At 37.5% G+C, this 27,808-nt stretch overlaps 1 protein-coding gene across 3 annotated transcripts in view; it reads right to left on the bottom strand.

The window, feature by feature from the left end:
• Nucleotides 1-27,808, bottom strand: part of ARHGEF38 (Rho guanine nucleotide exchange factor 38) — a 124,155-nt gene that overhangs the window by 62,376 nt on the left and 33,971 nt on the right. For all 3 annotated transcript variants that reach the window (XM_007999441.3, XM_073017529.1, XM_073017530.1), the window contains one exon: nt 23,007-23,194. In XM_007999441.3, coding sequence (XP_007997632.3) covers nt 23,007-23,194 — 188 coding nt within the window. The remainder of the gene's footprint in view (nt 1-23,006; nt 23,195-27,808) is intronic.

Raw genomic sequence — 27,808 nt, 5'->3', positions numbered from 1 at the left:
TCTCCATTTAGATTCTTTGGTTTGTTCCTGAGTTTTTTCACCAAGTTGTCACTCCTACAATTTATTTCTCAAGGTCACTATCCTGTATATCTGTTTAATTTAGATTATGAATCCATTTAGCAAGGATCTAATTCTACATTTTATCTGTAATCTTAGCTTAGTGCAACAAATATTAAATAACAAAAACATAGATTTTAATTCCACTTCTTCCTGAAGGACAGAAAGGATTAAAACATCAATTGGCCTGATTTCAAACGCCCATATCACCATGAGCCCACAGGGATTCTGTGAATCATAAAATTAATTCATATCCAGTCACTGCTATGCCAAGGAACAAACAAGTGCCTGGTACAAATAGGCTTTTAAAACTGATAGACGATTTTATGATTACTGATATAAATTCAAGGAAGCATGTATTTATATTTATTAATCATTCACTGGAAACAGGTAACGCTCTAAAGCTTAAGTTGAATTACATTTTAAATGGATTAAAATTCATTTTTTTAAAAAAAGACAGTCTGAGTACATGCTATTCTAAGTCAATACATAATAATTCAGACTTACAAAACATAAAAAATAAAGGCCAATGTTTCTTTTTTAAAATTTTCTTCTAAAAAACATGGGATACATGTGCAGAACACGCAGGTTTGTTACATAGGTATACATGTGCCATGGTGGTTTGCTGCACCTATTAACCCATCCTCTATGTTCCCTCCTCTCCCCACCCACTCCCTAATAGACCCTAGTGTGTGTTGTTCCTCTCTCTGTGTCCATGTGTTCTCATTGTTCAGCTCCCACTTATGAGTGAGAACATGCCGTATTTGGTTTTCTGTTTCTTTGTTAGTTTGCAGAGGATGATAGCTTCCAGCTTTATCTATGTCCCTGCAAAGGATGTGATCCAATTCCTTTTTATGGTTGCATAGTATTCCATGGTGTATATGTACCACATTTTCTTTATCCAGTCTATCATGGGTGGGCATTTGGGTTGGTTCCATGTCTTTGCTATTGTAAATAGTGCTGCAGTAAACATACGTGTGCATGTGTCTTCACAGTAGAATGATTAATATTCCTTTTGGTATATACCCAGAATTGGATTGCTGTGTCAAATGATATTTCTGGTTCTAGATTAAAGGCCAGTGTTTCAATCGGCAATTTAATTTGTTGCTTTACAAAAGTGCTTATCGCAAGATATACTTCAAATAGCTAGTTCCCATTACATTTAAATAATTACTAGGTTTTAAAATCAGGTAATGTGATGCCTCCAGCTTTGTTCATTTTGCTCAAGGTTGCTTTGGCTCTTCAGGGTCTTGCATGGTTGCATATACATTTTAAGGTTGTTTTTTATTTATATGAAACACATCATTGGAATTTTAATAGAAATTGCATTTAGTCTATAGATTGCTTTAGGTAGAATGGATATTTTAACAGTATTAATTCTTCCAATTCATTAACACCAGATATCTTTCCATTTATCCATGTCTTCTTCAAATTATTTTATCAGTGTTACTTAGTTTTCAGTGACTTCAAAATCTACTACAAAGCTATAGCAATCAAAACAGCATGGTACCAGCATAATAACAGACACATACACCAATGGAACAGAATAGAGAGCCCAGAAATAAATCCACACTTTTACCGTTGATTGATTTTCAGCAAAGATATCAAGAACACACAATGGGAAAGGACAGTCTTTTCAATACATGGTTCTAGAAAAACTGGCTATCTACAGGCAGAAAAATGAAATTAGACCCTTACCTCACACTAAATCAACTCAAAATGAAGACTTAAACATAAGACCTGAAATTGTAAAATTACTGGAAGAAAATACAGGTGAAAAGCTTCATGACATTGGTCTGGGCAATTATTTTTTGAATAGAATCCCAAATCACAGGAAACAAAAGCAAACATAGACAAATGGTATTACATCAAACTTAAACGTTTCTGCATAGCAAAGGAAACAATAATCAGAGTTGAGAGACAACTTGTGAAATAAGAGAATACATTTACAAACCACACATCTGATAAGGGGTGTTAATATGCAAACTATATAAGGAACTCTACTCAGTAAGAAAGCAAATAATCCTATGAAAAAGTGGGCAAAACTAATGGATACTAGGTTTAATACATGAGAGATGAAATAATGTGTACAACAAACCCCCATGACACATATTTACCCACATAACAAACCTGCACATCCTGCAGATGTACCCATGAACTTAAAATAAAAGTTAAAAAAAAAGAAAGAAAGAAGATGCAGGGTGACTATAGTTAACAATAATTTATTGTTATGTTTCAAAATAGCTAGAAGAAAATATTTGGAATGTCCTAACACAAACAAAATTTAAATGTTCTGAAACCCATACTTGAAAATAAATTTTAAAAAGAAATTATAAATGTTGGTGGGGATGAATATCCCAATTACTAAGATTTGATCATTACACATTGTATACTTGTATCAAAATATTACATGTACCCTGCATATTTGTACAAGTTTTATGTATTTATAAAAATTAAAAATAAGTAAATAAAAATAAATTAAATTACAAAAATGGGCAAAAGATCTAAATAGACATTTCTCAAAAGAAGACACAAAAGTGGCTAATGGGTATTTAATGCTCAATATCACTATCATCAGAGAAATGCAAATTAAAATCACGATGAGATATGACCACACACTTGTTAGAATGACTACTATTTAAAAAGATGAAGGAAAACAAGTGTTAGTGAGGATGTGGAGAAAAGTGAACTCTTGCACACTGTTGGTAGGAATGTAAATTAGTACAGCCATTATGGAAAATAGTATGGAGGTTACTCAACAAATTAAAAAGGTTACAGCTAAAAGACGGCTGTCTAGAAAGTGGGCCCTCATCAGACACTGAATGTGCTGGCATCTTGATCTGGGACTTCCCAGCTTTGAGAGCTGTGAGAAATAAATTTCTGTTGCCTACGTTACCCAGTTTATGGCATTTTTTAAAAAATAGAAGCCTAACTGGACTAATATAGTATGTAAGTTTCTATCTTTGGCAGTCATCTTTGTGGAGAACTTGTCTGTGAAAAAGTCACAAAGAGGAAAGCTAAGCCTGGCAAAGTCTTGTTAACCCTTGGATCTAGCCTTGCCTAAAGCAAGAAATCCTATTCCATAAGCCGACAAAGTGTCTTTTTTTTTTTCTTTTTTTTGAGACGGAGTCTCGCTCTGTCGCCCAGGCTGGAGTGCAGTGGCCGGATCTCAGCTCACTGCAAGCTCCGCCTCCCGGGTCTACGCCATTCTCCTGCCTCAGCCTCCCGAGTAGCTGGGACTACAGACGCCCGCCACCACGCCTGGCTAATTTTTTGTATTTTTTTAGTGGAAATGGGGTTTCACCATGTTAGCCGGGGTGATCTCGATCTCCTGACCTCGTGATCTGCCCACCTCGGCCTCCCAAAGTGCTGGGATTACAGATGTGAGCCACCACACCCGGCCCAAAGTGTATTTTTTATTTAAGCTAGTTTGAACTTTATTTCTGTTACCTACGACCCAAAGAAGATTAATACACTTTTAATTGTAGCCAGCATGTTGCTTTCTCTAGGAAGTATTTCCTGTTCTTTGGTTAGAATTAACCTCTCTTTCTCCCACACTTCCATGACTCTTGTTTTATATTACTCACTGCTTATATGGAAGCCCATTCTATTTATCAGAAATATTTATTAATTTAATTTATCTGTCTCTATGACAAAACTGTGAGTTCCTCTAAGACATTTGCCTTTGTGAGTACTCTACTGTGTCTAACACAGTTCTGGGTATGTGCTTAGTTACTCAGTAAAAGTTTAAAAATATGAACTGAATTGAATCTGTACAATTTAAATGATCTATTTACTCTTGTAGGAGCCAAAAATGAATATTCTTTGTAATCACTTGGCTAGGCTCTGAATAACAAGCATGCAAAGATCAAAAGTGGTTTAAAGGCAAAAAAATTACCTAATTTAGTTGTTCACAACTATTACATGGATATTTTATAATTTTCTACTTAATTTTGTCTGCAAAGGCACACTAGTGTGCTTATTTTGGCCGTTGGTATAACTGGCTAATTTGCTGATGGAAGCCAGCCTTCTCCTACTTTACACCTGGGGACATGCCTGTTTACAGGTTTCTGTTTAATGAGCACTGGATGAATCCGCCTAAACCTCATCACAGGGAGGAAAAACCAAACATTCTTAGGTGTCCTGCAGACCCCCAACCACTACCATCTCTAAAAGTAACACTGTAAAGAAGTCTAGGAACAAATATTGTTTGAAAAAATAAATTAGGTTATTATTATAAAAGTAGTTCATGTCATTGTAGAAAATTAAGGATGAGTAGATAAAAGAAAGTAAAAGCAAGAAAATACAATCACCTATAATTCTACCACACAGAAGTAGCCACTGATACATTTTCTGGTATATTTTTCCAGATAATTTTTCTCTGTGTGTCTGTGTGTACATCCATACAAAAATTTATATACTTCAAATAGAGTTTACAGTTTTTGCCTTAACAACATAACATGAACATCTTTTCATGTCAGTAATTTTCTTCAGTTGCACCATTTTTAATGTCAACATTATGTGGAAATACTGTAATGTACTTAACCATTCATAAAATTTGAAATCTAGATAGATCACCCTTTTCATTATTATAATCAGCTCTCTTTGCTAAACTCTTGTTCACACTCATGTCTATCATTGAGCTAAAGTTATTAATTTTTTAAAGGATTTTAAAAAGTATTAACAAATAAACATTGTTTTTTCCTTCTGACAACCAATGGATTTAAAATTGTCAGTTGGATATTGCTGTCGTGACCTCAGTTGGAACTATATTTTTGGGCTCCCAATTTGATGATCAAAATCACACAATTTAAAAATTCTATATATATGTGCATGACATATATATTTAATACAACAATTGTAGAAGAAGGGAGAAAATAAACAGCCCTGCTTTCAAGGGCCACGGTGATTGCCACCAACCAAATCATCCTCTGGAAATTGTTTCTAGAAAAGTCTTCAGTGTTTGGATTCAGTGTAGTTTGGCAGTAAATCCAAGTTCAAATAGGGCCCCAATTCTGGGCTCTGAACTTATGTAGTAATTACATTAGAATTAACATAGGGCAAATTCTCCTTAGCCATCAACTGATTTGGTCTAATAGAACTTTGGTGCCATCTACTCCTTCTGTAGGGCAGTTCCACACACAACATTTTGGTGAGGCCTGAATGCATCCTCTAAGTTAGATTGATCCATTATTAATGCTGAAGCCATCAAAACCCAATGATATTGAGACTGTAGTAAGTAAGGTGGAAGTGGAAGAAAGCTGCCATGCGTTGCAAAATATTTGAGAAGTGGAGACCGAATGGGGACATTCTGAGAAGATAAAATAGGTTTTGTTTTATTTTTTAGTGAGGAAGTTGAGAAGAAGAATGCTTGTGCAACAGAAATTGCAGCAAGTGGAAAAAAAGGATGTTGGCAGAAAGCCCTAGCAACCACTGGCGTAGGATAATTAACTCATTACTATGGCATTTACTGAGGCAGTTGGCTTCTAGAATACAAAGATTTTCTGGGTAAACTAGCCATTATTTCATCAGATTTCTCAAAACTGCTGATTTGTATGTGTGAAATTTCCTGCTGTGAAACTGGGTTTGAAACTGGCTAATTGAGTCAAACTATAAGTTGAATCAGCTATACAGCAAGTCTTTTAACTAATCTTGCAGATAAATGCCTAAGTTACCTGATAACTGCCAGAAAACATTCCAGGCCAGAAGATATTGATGTGGACAGACCTACATTAGCAGAGAGATGTTAGTCCCTTTGCAGAAAGGAGAGTGGGGTCTCTGAAACAGAAATCTCAGCATGTGTGTGTGGAAGGGCAGAGGCAACAGTCAAAGCCAGACAAAGAGGCTGGGTTCAAACTTGAGAAGTCCCTGAGTTAAGAAGTTCAACATCCTTGGAACTTAAATTAAAATTAAAAACAAGTCCAACAGAAAATTTGTTTTGACTAGTAATAGAAAAGCAAAGTTCTTGTATTGATATCCTTGGGTAAAAGGTAGGTAGTTGACTAAAGGTCTCTGCCTTTGTGTCTCTTCTCTGCCTTGACACAGGGACAGGCAGAAAAGAAGTTACTTGGCAGAGGTTTGGGGTGGTCTTGCCTTCCCGTTCGTACTTTGAATTTTATATGAAATGTTCCAAAGACAAACAGTCATGCTAAAAATAGGTCTTTTGAGCTGGAGAGCTAGTATATTTTGTAATCTCTTCTGAAATTCTTCAGAAAGCATAGACTAAACACTATGATTTATATTGTTGAAATATAGAGAAAGTAATATGGAAACTCTTTGGAACAATCAATGAGATTATAAGAAAAATTCATAATTTTTTAATGTACCCATGTCAGCCAAAAAATTATATTTAAAGGCTTGTGGTTGGGCATGATGAATGGGGTAAACATTTTATGCTTTGATCACTTGAGTACTCACTGTGAGGGTGTGTGTGTGAATGTGTGTACATGTGTGTTTATTTCTTCTTCCTGTACATACTCAAACTGAGAGCTTATAGCAATTCTCATAACTTTTTCAACAAGCATTCATATCCTTTAGGCCTAATATCTAAAAGAAACTACTGACATCAGGGATGACTTAGCATACCACCTATTTTTTCCCAATTTAATGACACAATTGCAAAGTTCTAATCTTCGATGATACAACAAAAACTAGAACTCATTGAAAATAATTTGAAAAATGAGGAAATGCTTTTGCAAAAGAAAGGAAAAGAAAAATTTGCTAGCAATGATAAATGAGAGGAAAAAAGAAGCGTGAAATGGAAGGCACAAAAAGATGTGGTGGGCAGGTGTATGACAGTAGACTTGAGCAGTAACACAGGAATTAGGGACAAAATTGGTACAACATAGAACAAATATCCATGAAGTCCATCTGTGTTGTAAATTCTGGTGTTTCCAGGATTTAATCACTTGATCACTGTAATTCCCACACTTTTTCCCTTGAGGAATGTCACTTGTTTTAGTACTCTGATCATCACATCTAAGTTAAGCATTACTGTATGATTTCCCTTCCCCACACACATGAAATCAGTTCTTCTTGCATGGGGCTCTCCGTGGCCTTGCCTCTGCACCTCTTTTCTGCTTTGCCTCCTGCAGCATGGCACTCCAGGAGCTGTTCGATCTCATGGCACATACTATGCTAGTCCATATCATGTTTTCTTCCCCAGGATGTCTCCATGGAACCCCATGAAGATAGTAAACATACAAAAGGTTAAAAAACAAACACTTCCTGCCTGAATTTCAATTGAGGCATCAATTTCTTAGCTATCAGATACCAAAGTGAGCAGGAGACGGTTTGCCATAGATGAACTTCCTTTGCCAAGATGAACTTGCAAAGGAGGATTCAGCGAACTGTTTCAAAGTCACCTCTGTTGACCTCATGCCTGCGAAACCTAAAGGAGCTGTGGCAGCAGGAAAGTGATGGCTATGTTGGGATGAATCTGTACTCCCATAGGTCTTGGGGGTCAGGGATGCTTGAATGCTTCCTATAGACGAGTTGTGGACCCCGTGAGGTGGTGAAGCTTGTGTAAACATATCTATGACTCTGCCTGCACGGCTGAAGGGCAGAATATGGAGGTACACTCTGGATGCCTCGGGGCTCAGGAATGAGTTGCAAATCACCGACTGGGACAGATGCAACTGGATTGAGTGGTTTTCAAGAGAGAATCTCCCCAACACCACCATCATGAGAATAGCCTGAAAAAGGCCAGGAAGGTACCTGTAAGAGTGCCACATTATTATATCTAGAAACTCCAAAGTATGTAAAGCTAGTCTATGATGGTACCAGTTCAAGTATACCTTCCCCCTCCCTTACCTCTCCTCACCCATCCTCCCAAGGGTCAGGAGTTGGCTAGTGAGCTGGTGTCAAGGAGGAGTCACATTCCAGCTGTGTGACTTTGGATAAGTTACTTAGCCTCTTTGTTCCTTGGTTTCCTCATTAGTCAAGTAGGAACACTTAAACCTACTTCATAAGTTGATGTGAGTATTATATTAACTAATATAAACAAGTTGTTTGGAATAACGCTTGGCTCCTAATAAGTACTCAATAGATTGCAGTTATTATTATTATTTTTAGGAAAACTGTGGAATGAATTTTGACTAAACTGCTAGCTGCTAAAGGCAGTTCCCAAACTAGATGAGTGCTTCAGATGTTCATTGATCTGTGAAGTGATGGGCCTGCCAGAGTCCTCAGCTGGAGACAGGGCAGGATCTTTGCACTAAGTGGACCGATGCTCCCCACAGCATTATACTGCAGTACGAATCCCAAGAACCATAGAAAATAAGCATAAGGAAGGGAGCAGGAGTGAGTGCTGATTTTAGGAAGCAGAGCCAGTTCTGGAAACATTTTTAAATTGTTAATAATTTCTCACTTGTCTCTTTTTTTCTTTTTGAGGAACTGCCTTTGTCAAAAATCCAAGTTGCCCAAACCAATGTTAAGTGACCCGAGTTCCAGGAGATTCTCAAAACTCAGGGGAGTTTGGATTTTGCTGGGTATGCCCAGGATGATGGAAACAAGCGTGAGCCCTGGAGTGGGGACAGGTCTTTGGGGGCACCATCTATTAGCTGTACTACTAAGTTCCAGACTCCAGACCTCTCCCCTCCATCACCCCTAACTCTCATCTTGATAGCTTAGGCCACGATCTCCAACATTCAATTAGCCTTTTCTTAGTCACTTTGTAAAACTCTATCAGGTCCCAGTTTCTGCCTCTGAAAAAGCTTCTAAACTCATTTTTATTTCCTATTTCTCCAAATCAGCTTATTAATAATTTCAGATTAGTCTTCCTAAAACATGCTTAATTGGGTTTACAACACAGTTATCAATTCCTCTGTTTTAAAACATTTGTTTCTTCCCAGTTGCCTACAGAAAAGACCTCAAATTTCTCAATCTGATGGTTTGCCTGGACAAGACCTATCTTGTCTTACTCCAGTTATTTTTATTTTTATAAGAACCATCTGCTCCTATCGAAAGGAATTAACTCATTTTTAAACTGACCCTATTAGTTAACTCACCAACTCTTGCTCCTGTGGTTCTCCACTGCTGGGCTGCTCTCCTGACCCTGCCTCCACCTAACCAATGTTTACTCAGTGCAAATCCCATCCCTTCTCTAAGACTTCATGGATCACTTACCCATCCTGAAGTTGTTCATCCACTCATTTTTTTCCAATCTATAAATATTTACTGCTGCTCATGTAAAAAGCACTGTATTAGATGCTGGGGATATAGCAGTGAACAAATGAGACAAAATTCATGATTTATAAAGGAGAAAAGTAAACAGGATAAGAAAAGAAAATATATTCTGTTAAATATAGGGTTAACATTTTGTAGGGATAAAACAAAAACAGCAAAAGGAAGATAGGGAATTTTGGGGAGGCTGCAGCACTGGCAATGCCTTACTTATATCTCCTTGATTCTGAATATTCTTTGACATGTGGCAGGTCTTCTGGTGTAAGCATCTCTGATTTTCTACCTAAAGCCTTTCTCTGACCACTGATGCCTGCTCTGCCTACACACAGACAAGGCTAGAAGTACCAGGAATTAACACTCCCAGGAGCATCCCTTAGCCAGTGTCTAACAGGAATTGAGGAGGGTAAATACTCCTCCCCTGGGACAATGTGTTCTGTACAGCTCCTCAAGGTCCCACTGGGAAATGAGCCCCATTTGGCCACAGAGTTAACCCACTCATTAATGTACCCTCTATTGCCTTCTTTCTCTGTCTCATTTCCCCTTTCCCTTACTGCTATTTCAGGGTATCATCTCCCAAATCAATGCCATCTAAAAATCCTTTTATCAGGCTCTGCTTCTGAGGAATCCAGTCTAAGATCGAGGTGGTGAAGGAAGACTTTACTGAGTAAAGTCTTGAAGGACATGAAGGAGCAAGCTATGAAGTTATTGTGGGGAAGAGCATTCAAGGCAAAGTAAACAGCAAGAACAAAGAGCTTGACACAGTAGTGCTCCTGGTTTGTTCAAGAAAGAGTGAAGAGGCCAGAAGGTAGAAACAGATGACATCAGTGAGAATGAGGGCCAGCCCCTGTAGGACCTTGTAGGTCATCATGAGTATATTAGGTTTTAATCAGAGTGAGAGGGGAAGCACTGGAGGGTTTTGAGTAGAAGAGTGACATAATTTGACTCATATTTTAAAAGGATCACTTTGGCTGCTTGGTTGAAACAAGGTAGAGGAAGAGACATGGGTCACAAGACAGTTGTAAAAGTCCAGGGGGTTATTGACAGGTTCTTGAACCAGAGTGGCAGTAAGAGAGGAGATGAGACATGGTCTAATTCTAGATAAATTTTGAAGGCAGAACTAAATAATGTGCTGATCGATCTAATGTGGGAATTAAGAGAAAGAAAAAAGTTAAGGATGACTCCAGGGAATTTTGCCTGAGCAACTGGAAGGTAGAACTGCCATTTTCTGAGATGAGATAGAATACAATGGAGAAAGTTTTAAAGAGGAAATTAGGACCTCAGTTTTGAACATGCTAAATTTGACATCCCTTGTAGACAATCAAGTAGAGATTTGAGTGGAGAATTGGAGAAACAAAGGAGGACTTCAGGGAAAATGTCTAGGCTGGAGATAAAAATTTGCCAATCATCAGCATGTAGATGGAATTTAAAGCCATAAACCACATCAGATTTGCAATAGAGCTAATGTGGACAAAAGAGAGAAGAGGACCACAGGCAGAGCCCTCAATTACTTTAGTGTTTATAGATGAGTATTAACCAGCAAAGGAGACCGAGAAGCAGCAGCCAGAGGAGTATGGGGAAAACAAAGAGTGTGTAGAGTCCTGGAAGACAGAAGGCACTGTTTTTGTCAAATGCTGCCAACAGGTCAGGGAAGCGAGTGCCTCCCTCTGCTAATATCTAAAGCAATTAATTGGTGCATAACTAATTAGCACAACTAATCATGACTGCCTTCTGTCATGATCACTTCTAGTGTTGCCTTGAAATAGATCTTTGATTGTTATTTGTGTTTTATGTGTTTATGAGTCATTTTCTTGGCCACATTATAGACTTTACTAGGGCAAGACTGTGACATAAATTTCCTTGATACCCACGCAGAGCTCAGGAGCAGGCAGTGCATGCAATAGGCACTTGACAAATGTTTAATCTTTTAATTTGCATATTCAACGAAAATATCGCATTCTTCATGAAATATAGCTCAGTTAATCTGTCTGGAAGTGATCTGTCCTTTCTCTGAACCCCAATTGCACTTATTGTCTATACTCATCAATTATCACTTTGCATTACAAGTTATCTTCTCATAGTTATAAGAGGCCTCTCACTAGGGATTCTTAGTTTTTTGATGACACAAAAATGTGTTTCATATGTCCTTACATACTCTAAATGACCTAAAATTAATTAATCAATTAACTCATGTAATCATCTACCTTGCCTGTGTCTAAAGTGCCTTATGTAAGTGCATATTAATAAAATAATTATTTTCTTAATATCTGCTTCCTTTCTGGCCCAGTGTTATTGTTTGGAGTCCAGAATTTATGGCCGTGTAGTGATATGCATGGCTATTTTGATCTATGCCTGAATAAAGCTGCCTCAACATTGCTGGCATTTCATTAGAGAAGTTTATGGCAATATTATGATATTCACAGCCACTGAAATTTTGTTACTTATTCTACACACACACAGACACACACACACAGACACACACACACACACACAAAGTAAATGAAAATTGTGGTTTATGCATCATCTCCATTCTGGGAAGTAAAGTAATGAGCACAAGATCATCTTGCCTAGGCTGAGGGATGACTTTCCTGGATATTGAAACAGATCTGCTTAATACGTCTATGTTTTTCAATTCTGGGCATCCCAAATCCTGCACTGAATTGGGAAATACATTCATTTTTCTCCTCACTTGGTCCAGCAGATTCTGATCTGGACTATAGATTATAAAAATTAGAGAACACTGAAGCTGTCCTGAAATGGAGCTTAGGAGCTGTTTATAAATGTAACAACAAGGAGGACAGTTTCCATCATAAAACTGTAGTACAAGGATAAAAATGAATGCCTCATTTTTTTGAGTTGAGACTTTCTGAACAAGCAAAGATAAGAGATTTCCTTCCCATAAAAAGAAAATTCATGTACTAGAATATTGATGCATCACTTTCATACCCAACTAAATCTGAATCCAATATGACAGCAAACTCTATGTTTTCCAGGTTGACAAAACAGAAATGTCCCTCCAGGGGAAAACGGGAAAGTAAGTGAAGTGTGATGGCTGGGTTTCAGTACTTGAGAAAGAGGCCAGTTAGATATTATGTATCAACAGAGTCACACTGTGGTTGGCAACACTGTACCTTTTATTTTTAAATTTAATGTTTCACATCTATAACCTCCTGTTGGAGGTTAGGAACTGCCCTTATTAACACACAGAAAATCAAGAAAAAAAGTATTGAGTTTTTTTTTTTTCCTGACTTTATGAGACTTCAAGTATCTGGCCTTATTATGGAGGAACAATGGCCCAGACTATATAATAAATGCTAGGATTCCACAGAAGGGGTGAAAATCAAGTCTTTGATAAAATAAAGAAATGGAGTTCTAACCTGGACATACAGATTACAGGATTCTTTGTTGTGATGTATCTTACTCTTCATGAAAATCGGTAGTTGTAAAGGATTGAAGAATATTTGTATCGATAGTTAAAGCAGACTTCCAGCAGCAGTATAACATTTTCAAGTCAGCACCTTAGTTTAGAAAAGCCAGTACAAAGTAGAATGAGAAAGGCAGGTATATTTCTTTTGAGTCATTTCTCCCAGCATCTCAGTTATACTTGGCAGGAATTGCTCTGTTTTTCTCAGATTTTTATTTAATGTAGTGAACAAAATCCCTGTTTTTCTCTGGCTTTTAGGGCATCTTTTACTTTGGGATTATCAACCTGGTTTGGATATCTGTACTCACTAAAGTCTGTGAGGTCTTGTGACTAAGGAGTTTGATCTCAGGAACTGCCTTACTCTACAGTAGGTGGGACTGGATCGAATAGGAGATGGAAGTGGAGAAAGGGACTTAGCTTTTTCATCAGTTTGTTTTACAGTTTACATGGATTTCTGGTATTTCAAGCATAGCATGAGAAATAGCCAAGATACACAGGAGATTGTTATACATTTTATACATTATAAAATTTCTTCCAAACAACCTAATGTGTACCCTTATTCTTAAAGTGTAGTCTCTACCTCTTTGAAAACACAATATTTAAAAATCAATTGGAAAGTATGGGAGAGTAAACAAGGTAAAGGATCAGAGGAAAAACTTTATCCTTATATGTAAAATTTTACATGTGTATTTAAAAGGGTAATTTAAAGAGAGAAAGAGAGGAAGATGGAAAAATAAAGGCATTATGTTTTTAATTAAAGTTCTTATTTTGAATTAATTGTAGATTCACATACAGTTGTAAAAAAATGAAACAGAGAGATCCATGTACCCTTTACCAAGTTTCCCCCAAGGGTAACATCTTGCAAAACAATAGAATGTGTGCATTGGATTTTGATGTTGTGGGGTAGAATGTATTATAAATGGCATAAGGCAATTGTTTGCATAAAGAAGACATGTCTGTGAGAAATCAATACCTTAACTCCACTTAGTTCAGGGCACTTTCATGAAAGAGACAGAGTTTTAGAGAGTAGCCAACTTTAAGAAAGTTGTGGTCAGTGAGCCAAGATGAAATGTGTTTTCAGGCCCAGACTACAATCAGAAAATTCTGGAAGTGAGCAGAGATGGGAAGAGTAGCTGGGTGATTTAAAAAGAAAGAGAGAATGTCTTCTTTTGAGAAATGTCTGTTCATACCCTTTGCCCACTTTTTGATGGGGTTGTTTGTTTTTTTCTTGTAAATTTGTTTGAGTTCTTTGTAGGTTCTGGATATTAGCCCTTTGTCAGATGAGTAGATTGCAAAAATTTTCTCCCATTCTGTAGGTTGCCTGTTCACTCTGATGGTAGTTTCTTTTGCTGTGCAGGAGCTCTTTAGTTTAATGAGATCCCATTTGTCAATTTTGGCTTTTGCTGCCGTTGCTTTTGGTGTTTTAGACATGAAGTCCTTGCCCATGCCTATGTCCTGAATGGTACTACCTAGGTTTTCCTCTAGGGTTTTTATGGTATTAGGTCTAACATTTAAGTCTCTAATCCATCTTGAATTAATTTTCGTATAAGGAGTAAGGAAAGGATCCAGTTTCAGCTTTCTACTTATGGCTAGCCAATTTTCCTAGCACCATTTATTAAATAGGGAATCCTTTCCCCATTTCTTGTTTCTCTCAGGTTTGTCAAAGATCAGATGGCTGTAGAAGACATTCATACAGCCAACAGACACATGAAAAAATGCTCATCATCACTGGCCATCAGAGAAATGCAAATCAAAACCACAATGAGATACCATCTCACACCAGTTAGAATGGCGATCATTCAAAAGTCAGGAAACAACAGGTGCTGGAGAGGATGTGGAGAAATAGGAACACTTTTACACTGTTGGTGGGATTGTAAACTAGTTCAACCATTATGGAAAACAGTATGGCGATTCCTCAAGGATCTAGAACTAGATGTACCATATGACCCAGCCATCCCATTACTGGGTATATACCCAAAGGATTATAAATCATGCTGCTCTAAAGACACATGCACACGTATGTTTATTGTGGCACTATTCACAATAGCAAAGACTTGGAACCAACCCAAATGTCCATCAGTGACAGACTGGATTAAGAAAATGTGGCACATATACACCATGGAACACTATGCAGCCATAAAAAAGGATGAGTTTGTGTCCTTTGTAGGGACATGGATGCAGCTGGAAACCATCATTCTTAGCAAACTATCACAAGAACAGAAAACCAAACACCGCATGTTCTCACTCATAGGTGGGAACTGAACAATGAGATCGCTTGGACTCGGGAAGGGGAACATCACACACTGGGGCCTATCATGGAGAGGGGGAAGGGGGGAGGGATTGCATTGGGAGTTATACCTGATGTAAATGACGAGTTGATGGGTGCTGACGAGTTGATGGGTGCAGCACAGCAACATGGCACAAGTATACATATGTAACAAACCTGCACGTTATGCACATGTACCCTAGAACTTAAAGTATAATAATAATAATAAATAAATTTAAAAAAAGAAAATTGATGACCATTAACTAGACTGACTAAGAAGAAAAGAGAGAAGATTAAAATTACTAAAATCACAAAAAAAAAAAAAAAGAGAGAGAGAGAATTCCACGGTTGCCTATTAAGCAAAAATGAAAGACCATTCTTTCTAGAAATAGTAAATGTCTCTTAGTGAAGGTGACAGCTGGAGAAAACAATTTTGACAAGAGTCCTCTGTGAACATTGAAAATTCATGCTCAAAGATATTTGCTTACATCTGGTTTCTTCTATCTGTTATGTGGGCAAAATTTTAGCAAATAACTTTGAGAAGCTTCATTTATCTATCTATCCACCTATCTGTCTAGGAAAACTGGCTATATTTTGATAATTACTAGATAAAATATTTTTGCCTTGGTCCTTTTATCTTGTATTTCAGTGAGCTACTATAACAGTAATTCTGTCCTTTGCTCAATGAAAGTAGCAAAATTTCATTACATTTCATTGTCTGAATTCCTGTTATGGACAAGTGTGGGTCTGAGGAGCTGGGTTGGGAGAGAAGGGTGGTGAGAGTATTCAGATAGAACTGAGGGTCATCTCAAAGAGTGCATCTAGGAAGTAACACTAAAATTTAGAACCAAGTAAGCAGTGCACCAGGGCTGCTGCAGAGCCGCTAGGCATTGTATAATTTCTGGGAGTACTGCTCCATAGCAAGACAGCCAGGGGCTGGATATAGAGGTACAACCTAGCTTTGAGGTGTCATGACAGACACCAGGGATGCCCAACCGGCTGTAAAGGATCAGAAGAGAGGGCAAGATATGGAACCCTGGAAGATTCCCATGACATGTGCTGAAGCTGTAGTTCCTGTTGTATAGGACAGCAATGGGCTCACACTGGTGAAGGAGCAGCCATGAAAAACACAGCAAAGGGATATACAAGTTTCACTGAGTACTTTGGCAGTAAATACAGCTTAAAATGCATAGGAAGTCAATGGGACTTTCACTATCTCTTTATTATATACCAATGTTCATTGTATTACGGTCTTTGAACAGTATTTTTATTATTATAGTACATCTATATCCCCCTCCTCCCTGTCTCCTTTCAGGGATACTTGAATCTATACTGCGTTCTCTGGGAGTTGGTGAGCTCTCTTCACATGCAGCCTTCTCTCTCAGGGTTGACATGATGGCTGACGCCATAGCAACTTGGTTTGGGGTGGGGGATACGAGCAGGAAGCTGAATGCCTGAGCCCTGCAGTGCCTTCCCTCCCTTGCTCCTTTGAAGAAGGGGTCAGTTGAGAATTTTCCCTCCCTAACTCCCTCTCTTTTGTGTTTCCCTATCCCAGGGCTTTCTTCACCCAGTTTGGACCCTGAGGGAGAGATTTTGTAGGATGTCACACGGAACAATTGCTCAATACGGTCCCCACCATCCTGACATTGAAACAGCCCACTAACCAAAGTATGACTGATAACACCAGTAATGGGCACCATTTTACATTCAAGAACTCTGAATTCAGAGAGAGCATGAACATCAAATTTATGGTCCTTTATTTTAATAAATTTTTAAACATTTCTATTTAAATTAATATTTGTTATTTATGGCTGAAAATAAAATGTGTAAATATATTGTTGTCTTCAGGGGAAAATATTTCATAATGGCATACAGTCAGCCCTCTGAATCCTTGAGTTCCATGTCTATAGAATCAGTCCTCTGTGGATCAAGAATATTCTAAAAAATACATCTGTATTGAGCAGACTCTCTTTCTTATCATTATTCCCTAAACAGTATAGTATAACAACTATTTACATGGCATTTACATTGTATTAGGTATCATAAATAATCTAGAGATGATTTAAAATACACAGGAGGATGTGTGTAGGTTATATGCAAATGTAACCATTGCATTTTATATCAGACACTTAAGCTTCCATGTATTTTGGTATCCTTGGTTGGTCCTGGAATCAATGCCCCATGGATACTGAGGGACAACTGTGTATGGTATAATTACAATTCCAGAAAATATTTCAGTATGTTTGTATAAACAATAAGCAAAAATAATTATTGTGCTTATTTCTAAGTGGCAAGACTACTGGTGATTATTTGCCTCTATATATTGTTTCTAGTGAAAATTATTTATATAATGTTGTCATATAGTGTATCAAAATTTTAACAGAAAATTCCAATTGGATTTCTGCCAATACAAAATTATATTTTTTAAACCATTTTTTAGAAAACAGAAATTTTTGAGCATAAGGCACATTATTAAACCAAATATGAGCAAATTGAAAATAAATACACATAACTTTCTTGTTATAGAAATAAAATCTACCAAGTGTGCATTCAAACACATACACTTAAAATATCGTTGGAAGGGTAAAAAGATGCTGGTACTGGAATTTGCCTCTAGGGGAGGAAACCGAGTAGTTGAGGGGTTCTATAGCCCCCTTGGGATCTTTGGTAGATTTGCACTATGTGAATTTTAGCAACTGAAAATAATTAAAAAACAAAGAAAAATAAAAATAAGTATAGTACTCAAATTCCTCCAGCTATTCCTTTCAATCACTTTTTGTCCTTTCCATTGTTAGATTAGTCTACTCTAGTTTGATTTATTTTGACTTATAGCCAAAAACATAGAGTATCTCTCATTACCCTGTTTGGATAATAAATAACTAGAACCTGTTTCCCCATTAAATGTTTCAACACTAACTGTTGTGAATAACATTTGCCTTCTTTGTAAAACCTCTCACAATGCTGCTATTAAAGAAGAAGTAACTGTGGAGTGTGATATATTATCGGTTCAGTAAAGGTCTGACACAGAAAGCCTTGAAGTTAAGATTAAAATTTACAGCACGATTGTCACAGAACAGTTGTCAGTCAAGGGTTGAATCTAATCATTTGTTTGTACACTGATTCATTCACAAAAAGTTCACTCAGGTAAGCCAGGTACGTCTGGTACTTTCCTCAGTTTTCAACTTCCTTCATCCAATTTTCACTTACATAAAAGACTTGTTTTGTTCTGTTTTTACTGGGAGTGGTCTGAGTTTGATTTTTTATAGAGAAAAGATGATGAATCCTATGATACCCAAATTCTCTCCTAGGTTAACCTGTAGTTGTAAAATATTTATTGATGTTGCCCCAGGTTTAGGTAAGCATAGTTTGCAGATTGTTGCTATAGTTATCTGAAAATTGTGTGTGTTAATTTACAAATTTTGTCAGTGATGACAGGTGGTTTGTGCTCAAAGACACTGGTGGTTAAATGTCCAGAAGGGAAGTGAGAACAGGAAAGAACTAATGAACATTGAAAAGGTGGGGAACTGAATGAACTGGTTGTGTCAACTAAGTACCTCAGCACTCATTTAAACACTTATAAGAGTCATGAGTACCCGAACATTTATTTATTTAATCGAAGGTTAAAAGTTTTGAGAAGTGGGAAAAAGGCAGATCTGACATGAGAAATCTGAGAACCTTAAGACAATTGCTACTACCTTAGTGGAGAGAACTATTAGAATGAAATTAAAGTCCACAATGAGGAAGGCAGAGAGCAGACAGGCATTGAAAGACACCTAAACAACAAGGTACCAAGGGTGAAAAATCAACAACCTATAAACAATTCAAATAAAACAACCTAGAGAATGTGAGTTAGAACTGTGAGAATTGTAATTCACAGCATTGAGAGCAAACGCCAAACGTGCCAAATCAACGACCATAAATGTTACTATAATGGAAAAGTTTTACTTGACAGTCTAAGACACCAATCTGAGAACTGCTTGTAAGAGTTTCGTAGGAAGCCAAAAACAAGTAAAGAAAAATAACAAAAAGTAAAAACACAAACAAAAATTGGAGAGCATATAGAAGAATACAGCTCAGCAATGACATTCATTTTAGGGGGTTTGACTAAAACCCACTAAACCCAATGACATTCATTTTAGCTAGTTTGACTCACCAATGTAGCAGATTATTTAAACTGGCAACACTTTCATACTGAATAAATTCATTCCATTTGATACAAATGTGGACTAATAATTCAAAGGAAGACTTTTCTTGTATGTTTGGTGTTTTTGTCTGGTTGGTTGTTTGTTTCTTCTGGAGACAAGGTTTTGCTCTGTTTCCCAGTCTGCAGTACAGTGGTGTAATTTTGGCTCACTGCAGCCTCAACCTCCTGGGCTCAAGTGATCCTCCCATCTCAGCCTCCCAAGTTGCTTGGACTACAGAAGCAAGCCACCACACTTGGCTATTTTTTCTTTTTAAATAGGGATGAGATCTCCCTATGCTGCCCAGGCTAGTCTCAAACTCTTGGCCTCAAGCAATCCTCCTGGTTGTGCTGATCTTCCCAAAGTGCTGGGATTACAGGTGTGAGCCACTGCAACTGGGCATGTTTTTTACTGTGTTTTATATTGATCATTAGCCAATCACAAGGACAGATTTTTGATAAATTGTGCTTATTTTGAAGCATGCTTTAGTCACAAATGCTCTTATACCTAGTAAATATTTTATATTTAATTTTAAAATAGACAGTGAATATAGATGATTCCTTAAGGATTTGAGGAAAAGGATTTTTTTGGTTTGTTTGTGTTTGATTTTGGTTTTTAAGATAGTAGATAATAGTGCTGTGAATGATTCAATAAGGAGGGTGAACTAATTATTCAGGAGACAGAAAAGACACAGGCCAGAGTAAAACCCTTAAGTCTGAGGGGATAGAATCCACTGCACTAGCAGAGAGGTCATCCTTCAGTAGAAGCAGGAATCATTGCTTCTGGTATTAAGAGGAAGCCACCTTACACAGGTAGAGATGCAGTTGGTTGGTAGATTTGGTGTTGGGAGTGTGCACATCTTATTGTTCTTAGTTTTTCTATGAAATGATGGGAAAGGGCATAACTTGAGAGAAGAAAAGGGGGTGTTTGACATGTGAGGAAAAGGATGTGAGAGAATCTCCTCAGAAACATTACTGGGGGCCCCAGTAGCAAGTGCTCATGAATTTTATAAGAGATTAATTCTGCTGCACAGGTAAAGATGTGAAGTAGATGAAAAATTGAACTTCACCCGAGTAAGTTGCTGCAGGGGAGTAAATGGAAAGAAAGAGAGAAAAAGGAATTGAGGTCATATGCAAGGAGCGATTATAATGAAGGACTCATAGAAATTAAAGCATCTTTGGGCCGGATGAAGAGTGAAATGGTAGTAAGGTCCATAGCTTGGAGGTCTCGGCGCCATCAGAAGGTTGTCAGAAATGGTACCAGTGGGAGTAGGCTTAGGCATCAGAGAATAGTAAGCTTGAAATTCTGATTTTGAGGGGGACGAAGTTGCTGGTAATGACAAGTTCTAGGTTATGACCCTGGCATGAGTGGCTGAATGGGATTGAGGAAAGATTGTTGGATATGAAAAAGTGAAAGAACTGAGAGGCCCGAATGTTGCATGGGTTATTTGCATGAATATTGAAATCACCTAAAAAAGATGTCAGAATTAGGGAGGGGAGAGAGAGACAGAGAGAGAGAGAGAATACAAAGACACAGTGGGCTAGGTTCCAAATTTTTCAAAGAATAAGAGTTAACAGGTAGGATTGTACCATGAGGAAAGGTAGATAGTGACAGAGTCTGATGCCATGTGCATTTAAAATCAACATTTTAATAAGTATGTAAATGAACATGTTAGTAACCATTGATATCTGTCAGAATAGCAGTTATATCAAATACATCTGGTTTATATGTTAATAAAATGAAATAAAACACACCAGAAAACATTTATATACTTAGCAATGACACTAAAGAGTAAATTTTTATCAAGACCATCAATATTACTTCTACTCTACATCACAAATAAGAAATTTCCAGGTTTTCAGAAAGTGCCTGGTAATTCTGGCACTGCGGGAGGGAACTGTGGAGGATTAAACGAGAATGCTAATGAAGTGTTTGGAGCAGGATCTGACATATAGTCAGTACTAAATAAAAGTCATGAGGCAGTCAAACTGAAGACGACTTCCTGTGTAAGAAAAGGCTTCCACGCCTTCTTTGCTACTCCTCTTTAAACATTGTCTTAGATCAAAAAACAATTTTTGTATCAGAAATGCCTTGACCTATACTGGTTTTCCCTAATTTGTAGTCCAGATGGTTTTTTAAAAAATATTTCTGAGAAGAGTACTGTATTAAGAAATATAAAATCTGCTCCTGAATGTTGTAAGTAGTTGGGGGCACAACAGGCTAGAAATGCTTTTATAATCATGGGTAACATATTAAAATACCAGTCTCAGAATCAGTAAAGTTGGATATATTTGACTAAACATGGCAAAAACAAAATAAACATACATCTTAAACAAGGTTAGAAACCAAAAGACTTACCAGAAAAATTATTTGCAACATGTAGGATGGAAAAAGAATATCTCTAATATACAGAAAGTTCTCATAAAATAATAAGAAAAATGTTAAACCATCATTTTTTAAAAGAGCAAAAAACATGGATATGAATAACAGAAAAAGCCAATGAATATATGAGAAGATATTTGTCAGAAGAAGTCAAAAGAACATTTATGAAATCAATAATTCTCAGCATTAAAGAGGATGCAGAGAAAATGCTCTCTGAATCATTATTAATAGGAATGCATATTAAAATCATATTGACTTTCTGTTTGGCAGTTGTCCGTTTTATTCAAAATCTTAAATATGCATACTCTTTGACCTAGCAATTCAATTTCTAGGAATTTATTCTGAGGATATAAGGAAACAAACACCCAAAACATCTCAGCCACTGTAATAGTAGACAGATATTGAAAAATATTAGTACTCATGAAAAGATACATGTAACAGATTTCTGGATGAAACAAGTATGTTACAAGATATTATTTGTAGTTTTGATCACATTTATGTAAAAATATATGTGCTTGTGTATGTATGTGTATATGTATATGTATATGTAAGTGTTCAAATAGATGTCTGAAGGGATATGTCTGATCGTGTTAATGGTAATTTTCTTTGACCGTGGAATTTCTGATCATTTTCACTTTCTAGCTTCTGTTTTTCTATATTGTTTGAATTGTGTATTTACAACCCTAATGATAAGTTATCACTACGTAGAGTCTTTGCCCTTGTAGTCCACTTTGCCTGGACCATTCTGTTACCTACTTCAGTTCTCTGCTCAATGTCCTCCACTGGAAAAGCTTCATTTGACACTCTATTTGAAATAGAATGACCACCCCTTTGTCCTCGTATTTCTTTTTTTCTTTTTCTTTTTTCTTTCTTTCTTTTTTTTTTTTTTTGAGACTGAGTCTCGCTCTGTTGCTCAGGCTGCAGTGCAATGGTGTGATCTCAGCTCATTGCAACCTCCGTCTCCTGGGTTCAAGCAATTCTCCTGCCTCGGCCTCCCAAGTAGCTGGGATTACAGGCATGTGCCATCATATCCAGCTAATTTTTTGGTATTTTGTAGTTTTGTAGAGATGGGGTTTCACCATGTTGGCCAGACTGGTCTTGAACTCCTGACCTCAGATGATCCACCCGCCTCGGCCTCCCAAAGTGCTGGGATTCCTTCCAGGTGTGAGCCACCGTGCCTGGCCTTGTCCCCATATTTCATCCCTTTTCCCTGCTTTAGTTTTCTCAGCTATACTTCACACCATAAAACATATCTTAACTGTGTTTGCTTATTTATTTATTTATTGTGTATTGTCTGACTCCTCCTTTTCTGCACTAGAAAGTGAACTCCACAAGGGCAGGACTTCGTTTTGTACTAAACTGTAACCCCAGAGCTGAGAACAGTGCTGTTTTGGGGAGAAAGACACATCATCCCGCTGATATACCTGAGTGCTTCAATTTCATGGTGCTAGTGATCCTATTTAGGATGTAGGAGAGAAAAAATTGAAAAAAATAAAAATCTCAAATATGCATTTACCTTTTTATTTCTCAGGGGCTGAACCACTTCCCTAACACACAGCTCTAGATCATTGAGATAATCCTTTTCCGTCTGTATCAGCTCCTTGATGATCTTTTCCCGCTTTGCCATCATCCTTTTCATTTGATGCTCTTCCTCTGGGGTTAAGGTCTCAGCTACAGAACACTCACCCTGTGGAGTCATCTTTTCTGTTAAATGAAAACATATACAGGTGAGGCATTCTGCTGAGGTTTCTTTTTCCTTCATTACAAACAAACAACGCCTTCGCAGGACTTTGTTAACAAGGAAAAAGGCTGAAGGTATCTTCATGATGTGTTCTTAGGAAGTGATATATGGACATTCCCTTACAAAACTATGAGCAAGAGGAAAAATAGGAGTGAACTTCTTCTAACAAGTGAGTTAAATGACACTCAATTATCGTGGCTTCTTTAAAATATCCCATTGCTAGTAGCTTAGCCTATAAAGCCAGTATTCAGCCTGGAGGTCAAATACATAGAAAAAACAGTTCAGAACTTCCGTTCACATTTGCTTTTAAATCAAGGGAAGAATTTTAATTAGTAAATGAAGTGCCTCTAATTTTGTTTGTCACTGTTATTAAAAATAATTACCTCTCATTCTCAGTGGGTAATATCCAAATCTCAATGAAATGGAAAACAATTGCATGATTGGAGTTTTTCTTTTCAATTCACTATCAGACTCCATGAGGAGTGAAACAGTGGTGGATTAAATAAATTTCAACTGAAATTTTTCATGGTTCATCTTTTATACCAAGCATATCTTGTTATTTCAAAATTCTTGAACTGTCAAACAGAAAGTTTTAATTTAAAAAGTCACAGTACTGGGGAGATAATGAGATAAATGGTAAGCCTCACACATAGCAAAAGTTTATATGAAGTATTCAAGTAAGAGAGCTAAATATCTTCAAGGACGAACTCCCCACAACACTGTAAAATTTTGGAAGCCACAAACCAGACCACAGACTATGAAATCAAAGGGGCGATAAACATTAGGGCAGTGTGTGAGTCTGTGTATGTAAGAGTGTGTGTAAATAGATTTGCTTCAAGCTTGAAGCTTAATTTTCATCTTAGTCTCTGCAGTTGCAGAAGTAATTATATTTCATTTAAAGTTAATATGATTCTAGTAACTGGTATATGAGACATCTTCAATGTTGACACCACTCCCTGAGAACGTGGAGCTTTACAAAAGGGCCTATAAAGAGTCTGCACAGTAAAAAATAAATGTACAGGTCACAATATATGCAAGTGGAAATAAAGAGTGTTTTCTTGGTTGACTCCAGGAACAAAGCTAAGACAACTAGAGAAACAATATAGTAGAGGAGTTAATGGTGTGATGTCAAGAGACTGCCTCAGGAATGTGAACAGACACTTTAAAAAGTAATGAGCTCTCTCTCTGGCCCACTGACTTCAGCATTTCAGGCAGAGGCTCAATATTCAAACATCTGTGGAGAGTAATTCCAACATCAGTTTGGAAGCTATACTAGGTTGATCTTTGGACAATCCAGACCTGCAGGTAAGTATGTTTCGGAATCATTTGCTTCCTACCAATCCTTCCTTCATTAGGAAAGCAGGAAGTTTTGGCAAATAGCATCCAAAAGCACATGGTTTTATGAGGTTTGGGCTATTTAGTGCTAAAGAAATAATCCACATGAGGCCGGGTGCCATGGTTCATGCCTGTAATCCCAGCACTTTGGGAGGCCGAGGCGGGCAGATCACGAGGTCAGGAGATCGAGACCACCCTGGCTAACACGGTGAAACCCTGTCTCTACTAAAAATACAAAAAATTAGCCGGGCGTGTTGGCGGGTGCCTGTAGTCCCAGCTACTTGGGTGACTGAGGCTGGAGAATGGCGTGAACCCAGGAGGCGGATCTTGCAGTGAGCTGAGATCGTGCCACTGCACGCCAGCCTGGGTGACAGAGCCAGACTCCGTCTCAAAAAGAAAAGAAAAGAAAAAGAAAAAAGAGAAAAGAAATAATCCATATGAGCTATATAAGAACAGATAATCTATTCAAGGAGAGAGAACGAATGCATGAGATGTCCTGGAGCCCTCCAATCTTGATCTACATTATGAGAATTTGGGGGTGCTTGCTAATTTGTGTTTTGTTTTTTGTTTTTTTCAGAAACAGGTTCTCACTCTGTCACCCAGGCTGGAATACAGTGGTGCAATTGCAACTCACTGCATCCTCAAACTCCTGGGCTCGAGCAATCCGCCCGCCTGAGCTTCCCGAAGCACCGGGATTACAAGTGTGAGCCACTGCACCAGCCTAATTTGTAATATTTTTATTGGAAAGTAGAAACAGCCTGCCTCTCAGTGCCCCAAATTTGAAAAAGCAAGTTACAATCAGGTGTCATTACAATGAATTATTTTGGATATGAAAGAGGAAGACAGGACACCTTATGAGGGGAGCTACAGTGAGGAGGCTGCGTCTACCACCATTGTGGCCCTTTCTTTTTAAAAATGTGTATATTCAAGATGTACAACATAATATCTTGATGTATGTATACATAGTGAAATGATTGGGTAGGGGGTGGGAGACTGAGGGCAGAAAGGTGTGCGGGAGGTCCTTTACTCCTGGGGTATGTGAAATACAGCACAGGAGGAAATCTCACAAGTAAGAGACATGACAAACCAGTATGGACACTGCCCAATTATCACTTAAAGTTTCCTTGAAAATAAAAATGATGCTGATGAAAAACTGCTCTGACGGACATTTGCTTTTCCAGGTTCTAAACTTTTTATGCCTTATAAGATTAATCTATCAATTATCTGGGATCCTAACAAGGTGAAGGAAGTTTTTCCTGATCGTCGGCAAAGGAATATCCCTAAAACGTGCATTTGGGTTACTTTTAGTTCTTAATTCCAGGACTCAATCACTATGTTAAGTTAACCTGCTTCACAGACATTTCAGTTGCTGCACTTTAAAATGTACCGCGTCAGATTGTGTCAATTAAAATCTGCTTAGATTTTCCAATACTGCTCAACAACTTGTTGAGAACAAATTTGTGGGGGCAAGGTGGTTGAAGTGTCAGTGAAAATTCTCAACTTCTCCCTCAGGTATAAAAATCTCTCAGGGAATTTAGAGTTGAGCAACCTTATGAGATATCTTTGCTTGCTCTTTTGACTCAAGTTTATGGTAGGAACAAAGACTTCACCTGCATCATTTTATGGTCAGGTTTCTAAACACTTCCTATGTTTGCATTTCTTAAACCTACAAACTCTGCAATGCATTGTGGACACATTTTGTTTTTATAAGATCTTTCTCTGCATTTAAACATTTTATCTTTTAAAAGTTAGTTATACCTAACTTTTATACATAAAAGTATTTGTAACTCAACAATATTACCAACATATATAACCCAAATCAGCAGTCAGCTATAGCCTGTCTTTTATTTCTGGATGAAGCAACAGAGGGGGCCTGGCACGGTGGCTCATGCCTTTAATGCCAACACTTTGGGAGGCGAAGGTGGGCGGATCACCTGAGGTCGGGAGTTTCAGACCAGCCTGACCAACATGGAGAAATGCTGTCTCTACTAAAAATATAAAACTAGCCGGGTGTGGTGGTGCATGACTGTAATCCCAGCTACTTGGGAGGCTGAGGCAGGGGAATCACTTGAACTCATGCGGCTGAGATTACAGTGAGCCAAGATTGCACATTGCACTTCAGCCTGGGTGACAGAGTGAGACTCCGTTTCCAAAAAAAAGAAAAAAAAAAAAAAAAAAAAAGAAAGAAAAAGAAAAAAGAAAAAGCAGCAGAGAGGCTATTTAGGAAAGAAGGAAAAATAGTTATAAGAATAAATGTTTTCCAATAATATGCATATAATAAAACACAATGTCAAAGCCAAAGTGAAACTAAGGTTAAAAAGATATTCAGATTGCTATAACAGAAATATGCAGCTGTATATTAAAGCAGTACCATGTAATTGACTTCACTCTGTATTTCTTTCACACTCAAGCTTTATTTTTCCAGTGGTGGTGTGAATTTTTAATATTCTAGCCACAAAATTCATTAATAATATATGTGGAGAATCCTGGCCAAGGAAGTTTATCTAAAAAGAGGTTGTTGCAGTTTGAGAAAAGGATAATCTGACTTGAGATCAGCTCTACCACTCAACTGTGAGAACACAGTAGAGTAATAACTATTAGTTATCCTCACAGAGCCTTGGTTTCCTTACCTGTAAACTATGCATGAAAACCATCACAGTGTGATCATGAAGATTGAATTAAATGAGCAGCTGCATGTGGAAGTTCCTTGAGATCTTTAAAACAGTACAAATGTTAACTATTTCTGTGGGAATGGGAATAATAGGGTTACTTTCTCTACAGTCTCAAACTTTCCCACTGTCTAGAGCAAACAATTATCCCATTATTTTGTGGTTATCAACTTGTCAAGAAAAAATGCATGACTCTAAAGTGGGTGGACAGCTAGTTCAGTTGGAAGAGGAAGAGCAAAAAAAAAAAAAAAAAAAAAAAAAAAAAAAAAAAAAAAAAAAAAATAGGGATGCTGCTTTCAGAGGAAAGTCAGAACAAAGGTGGGGTTTAGAATTCTGAGCATTTTATCTGGGTTGGGTATGTGCATCGGGAGAACCTTGATCTCTTAGAGAAGTGCAACAGCACCCAAAGGCAAAGGGGTGTTGGGGGAGGACTGAAGACAATCTTCATTGATAGCCAGGTTTTGCTTAGAATTTGTACTATCCTCTTTTTCCTTTCATCTTGCTTTTGCTACTACTACTGCCATTTGGGAGTGGATTTAAGGAGAGGTAATTTCTTTCTTTCTTTGTAAATTA

This window comes from Chlorocebus sabaeus, chromosome 7 (genome assembly GCF_047675955.1).
Source record: "Chlorocebus sabaeus isolate Y175 chromosome 7, mChlSab1.0.hap1, whole genome shotgun sequence".
NCBI classification, from domain to species: domain Eukaryota; kingdom Metazoa; phylum Chordata; class Mammalia; order Primates; family Cercopithecidae; genus Chlorocebus; species Chlorocebus sabaeus.
Note: the sequence above shows the minus strand (reverse complement) of the source record. Positions and strands in the feature narration are given on the sequence as shown.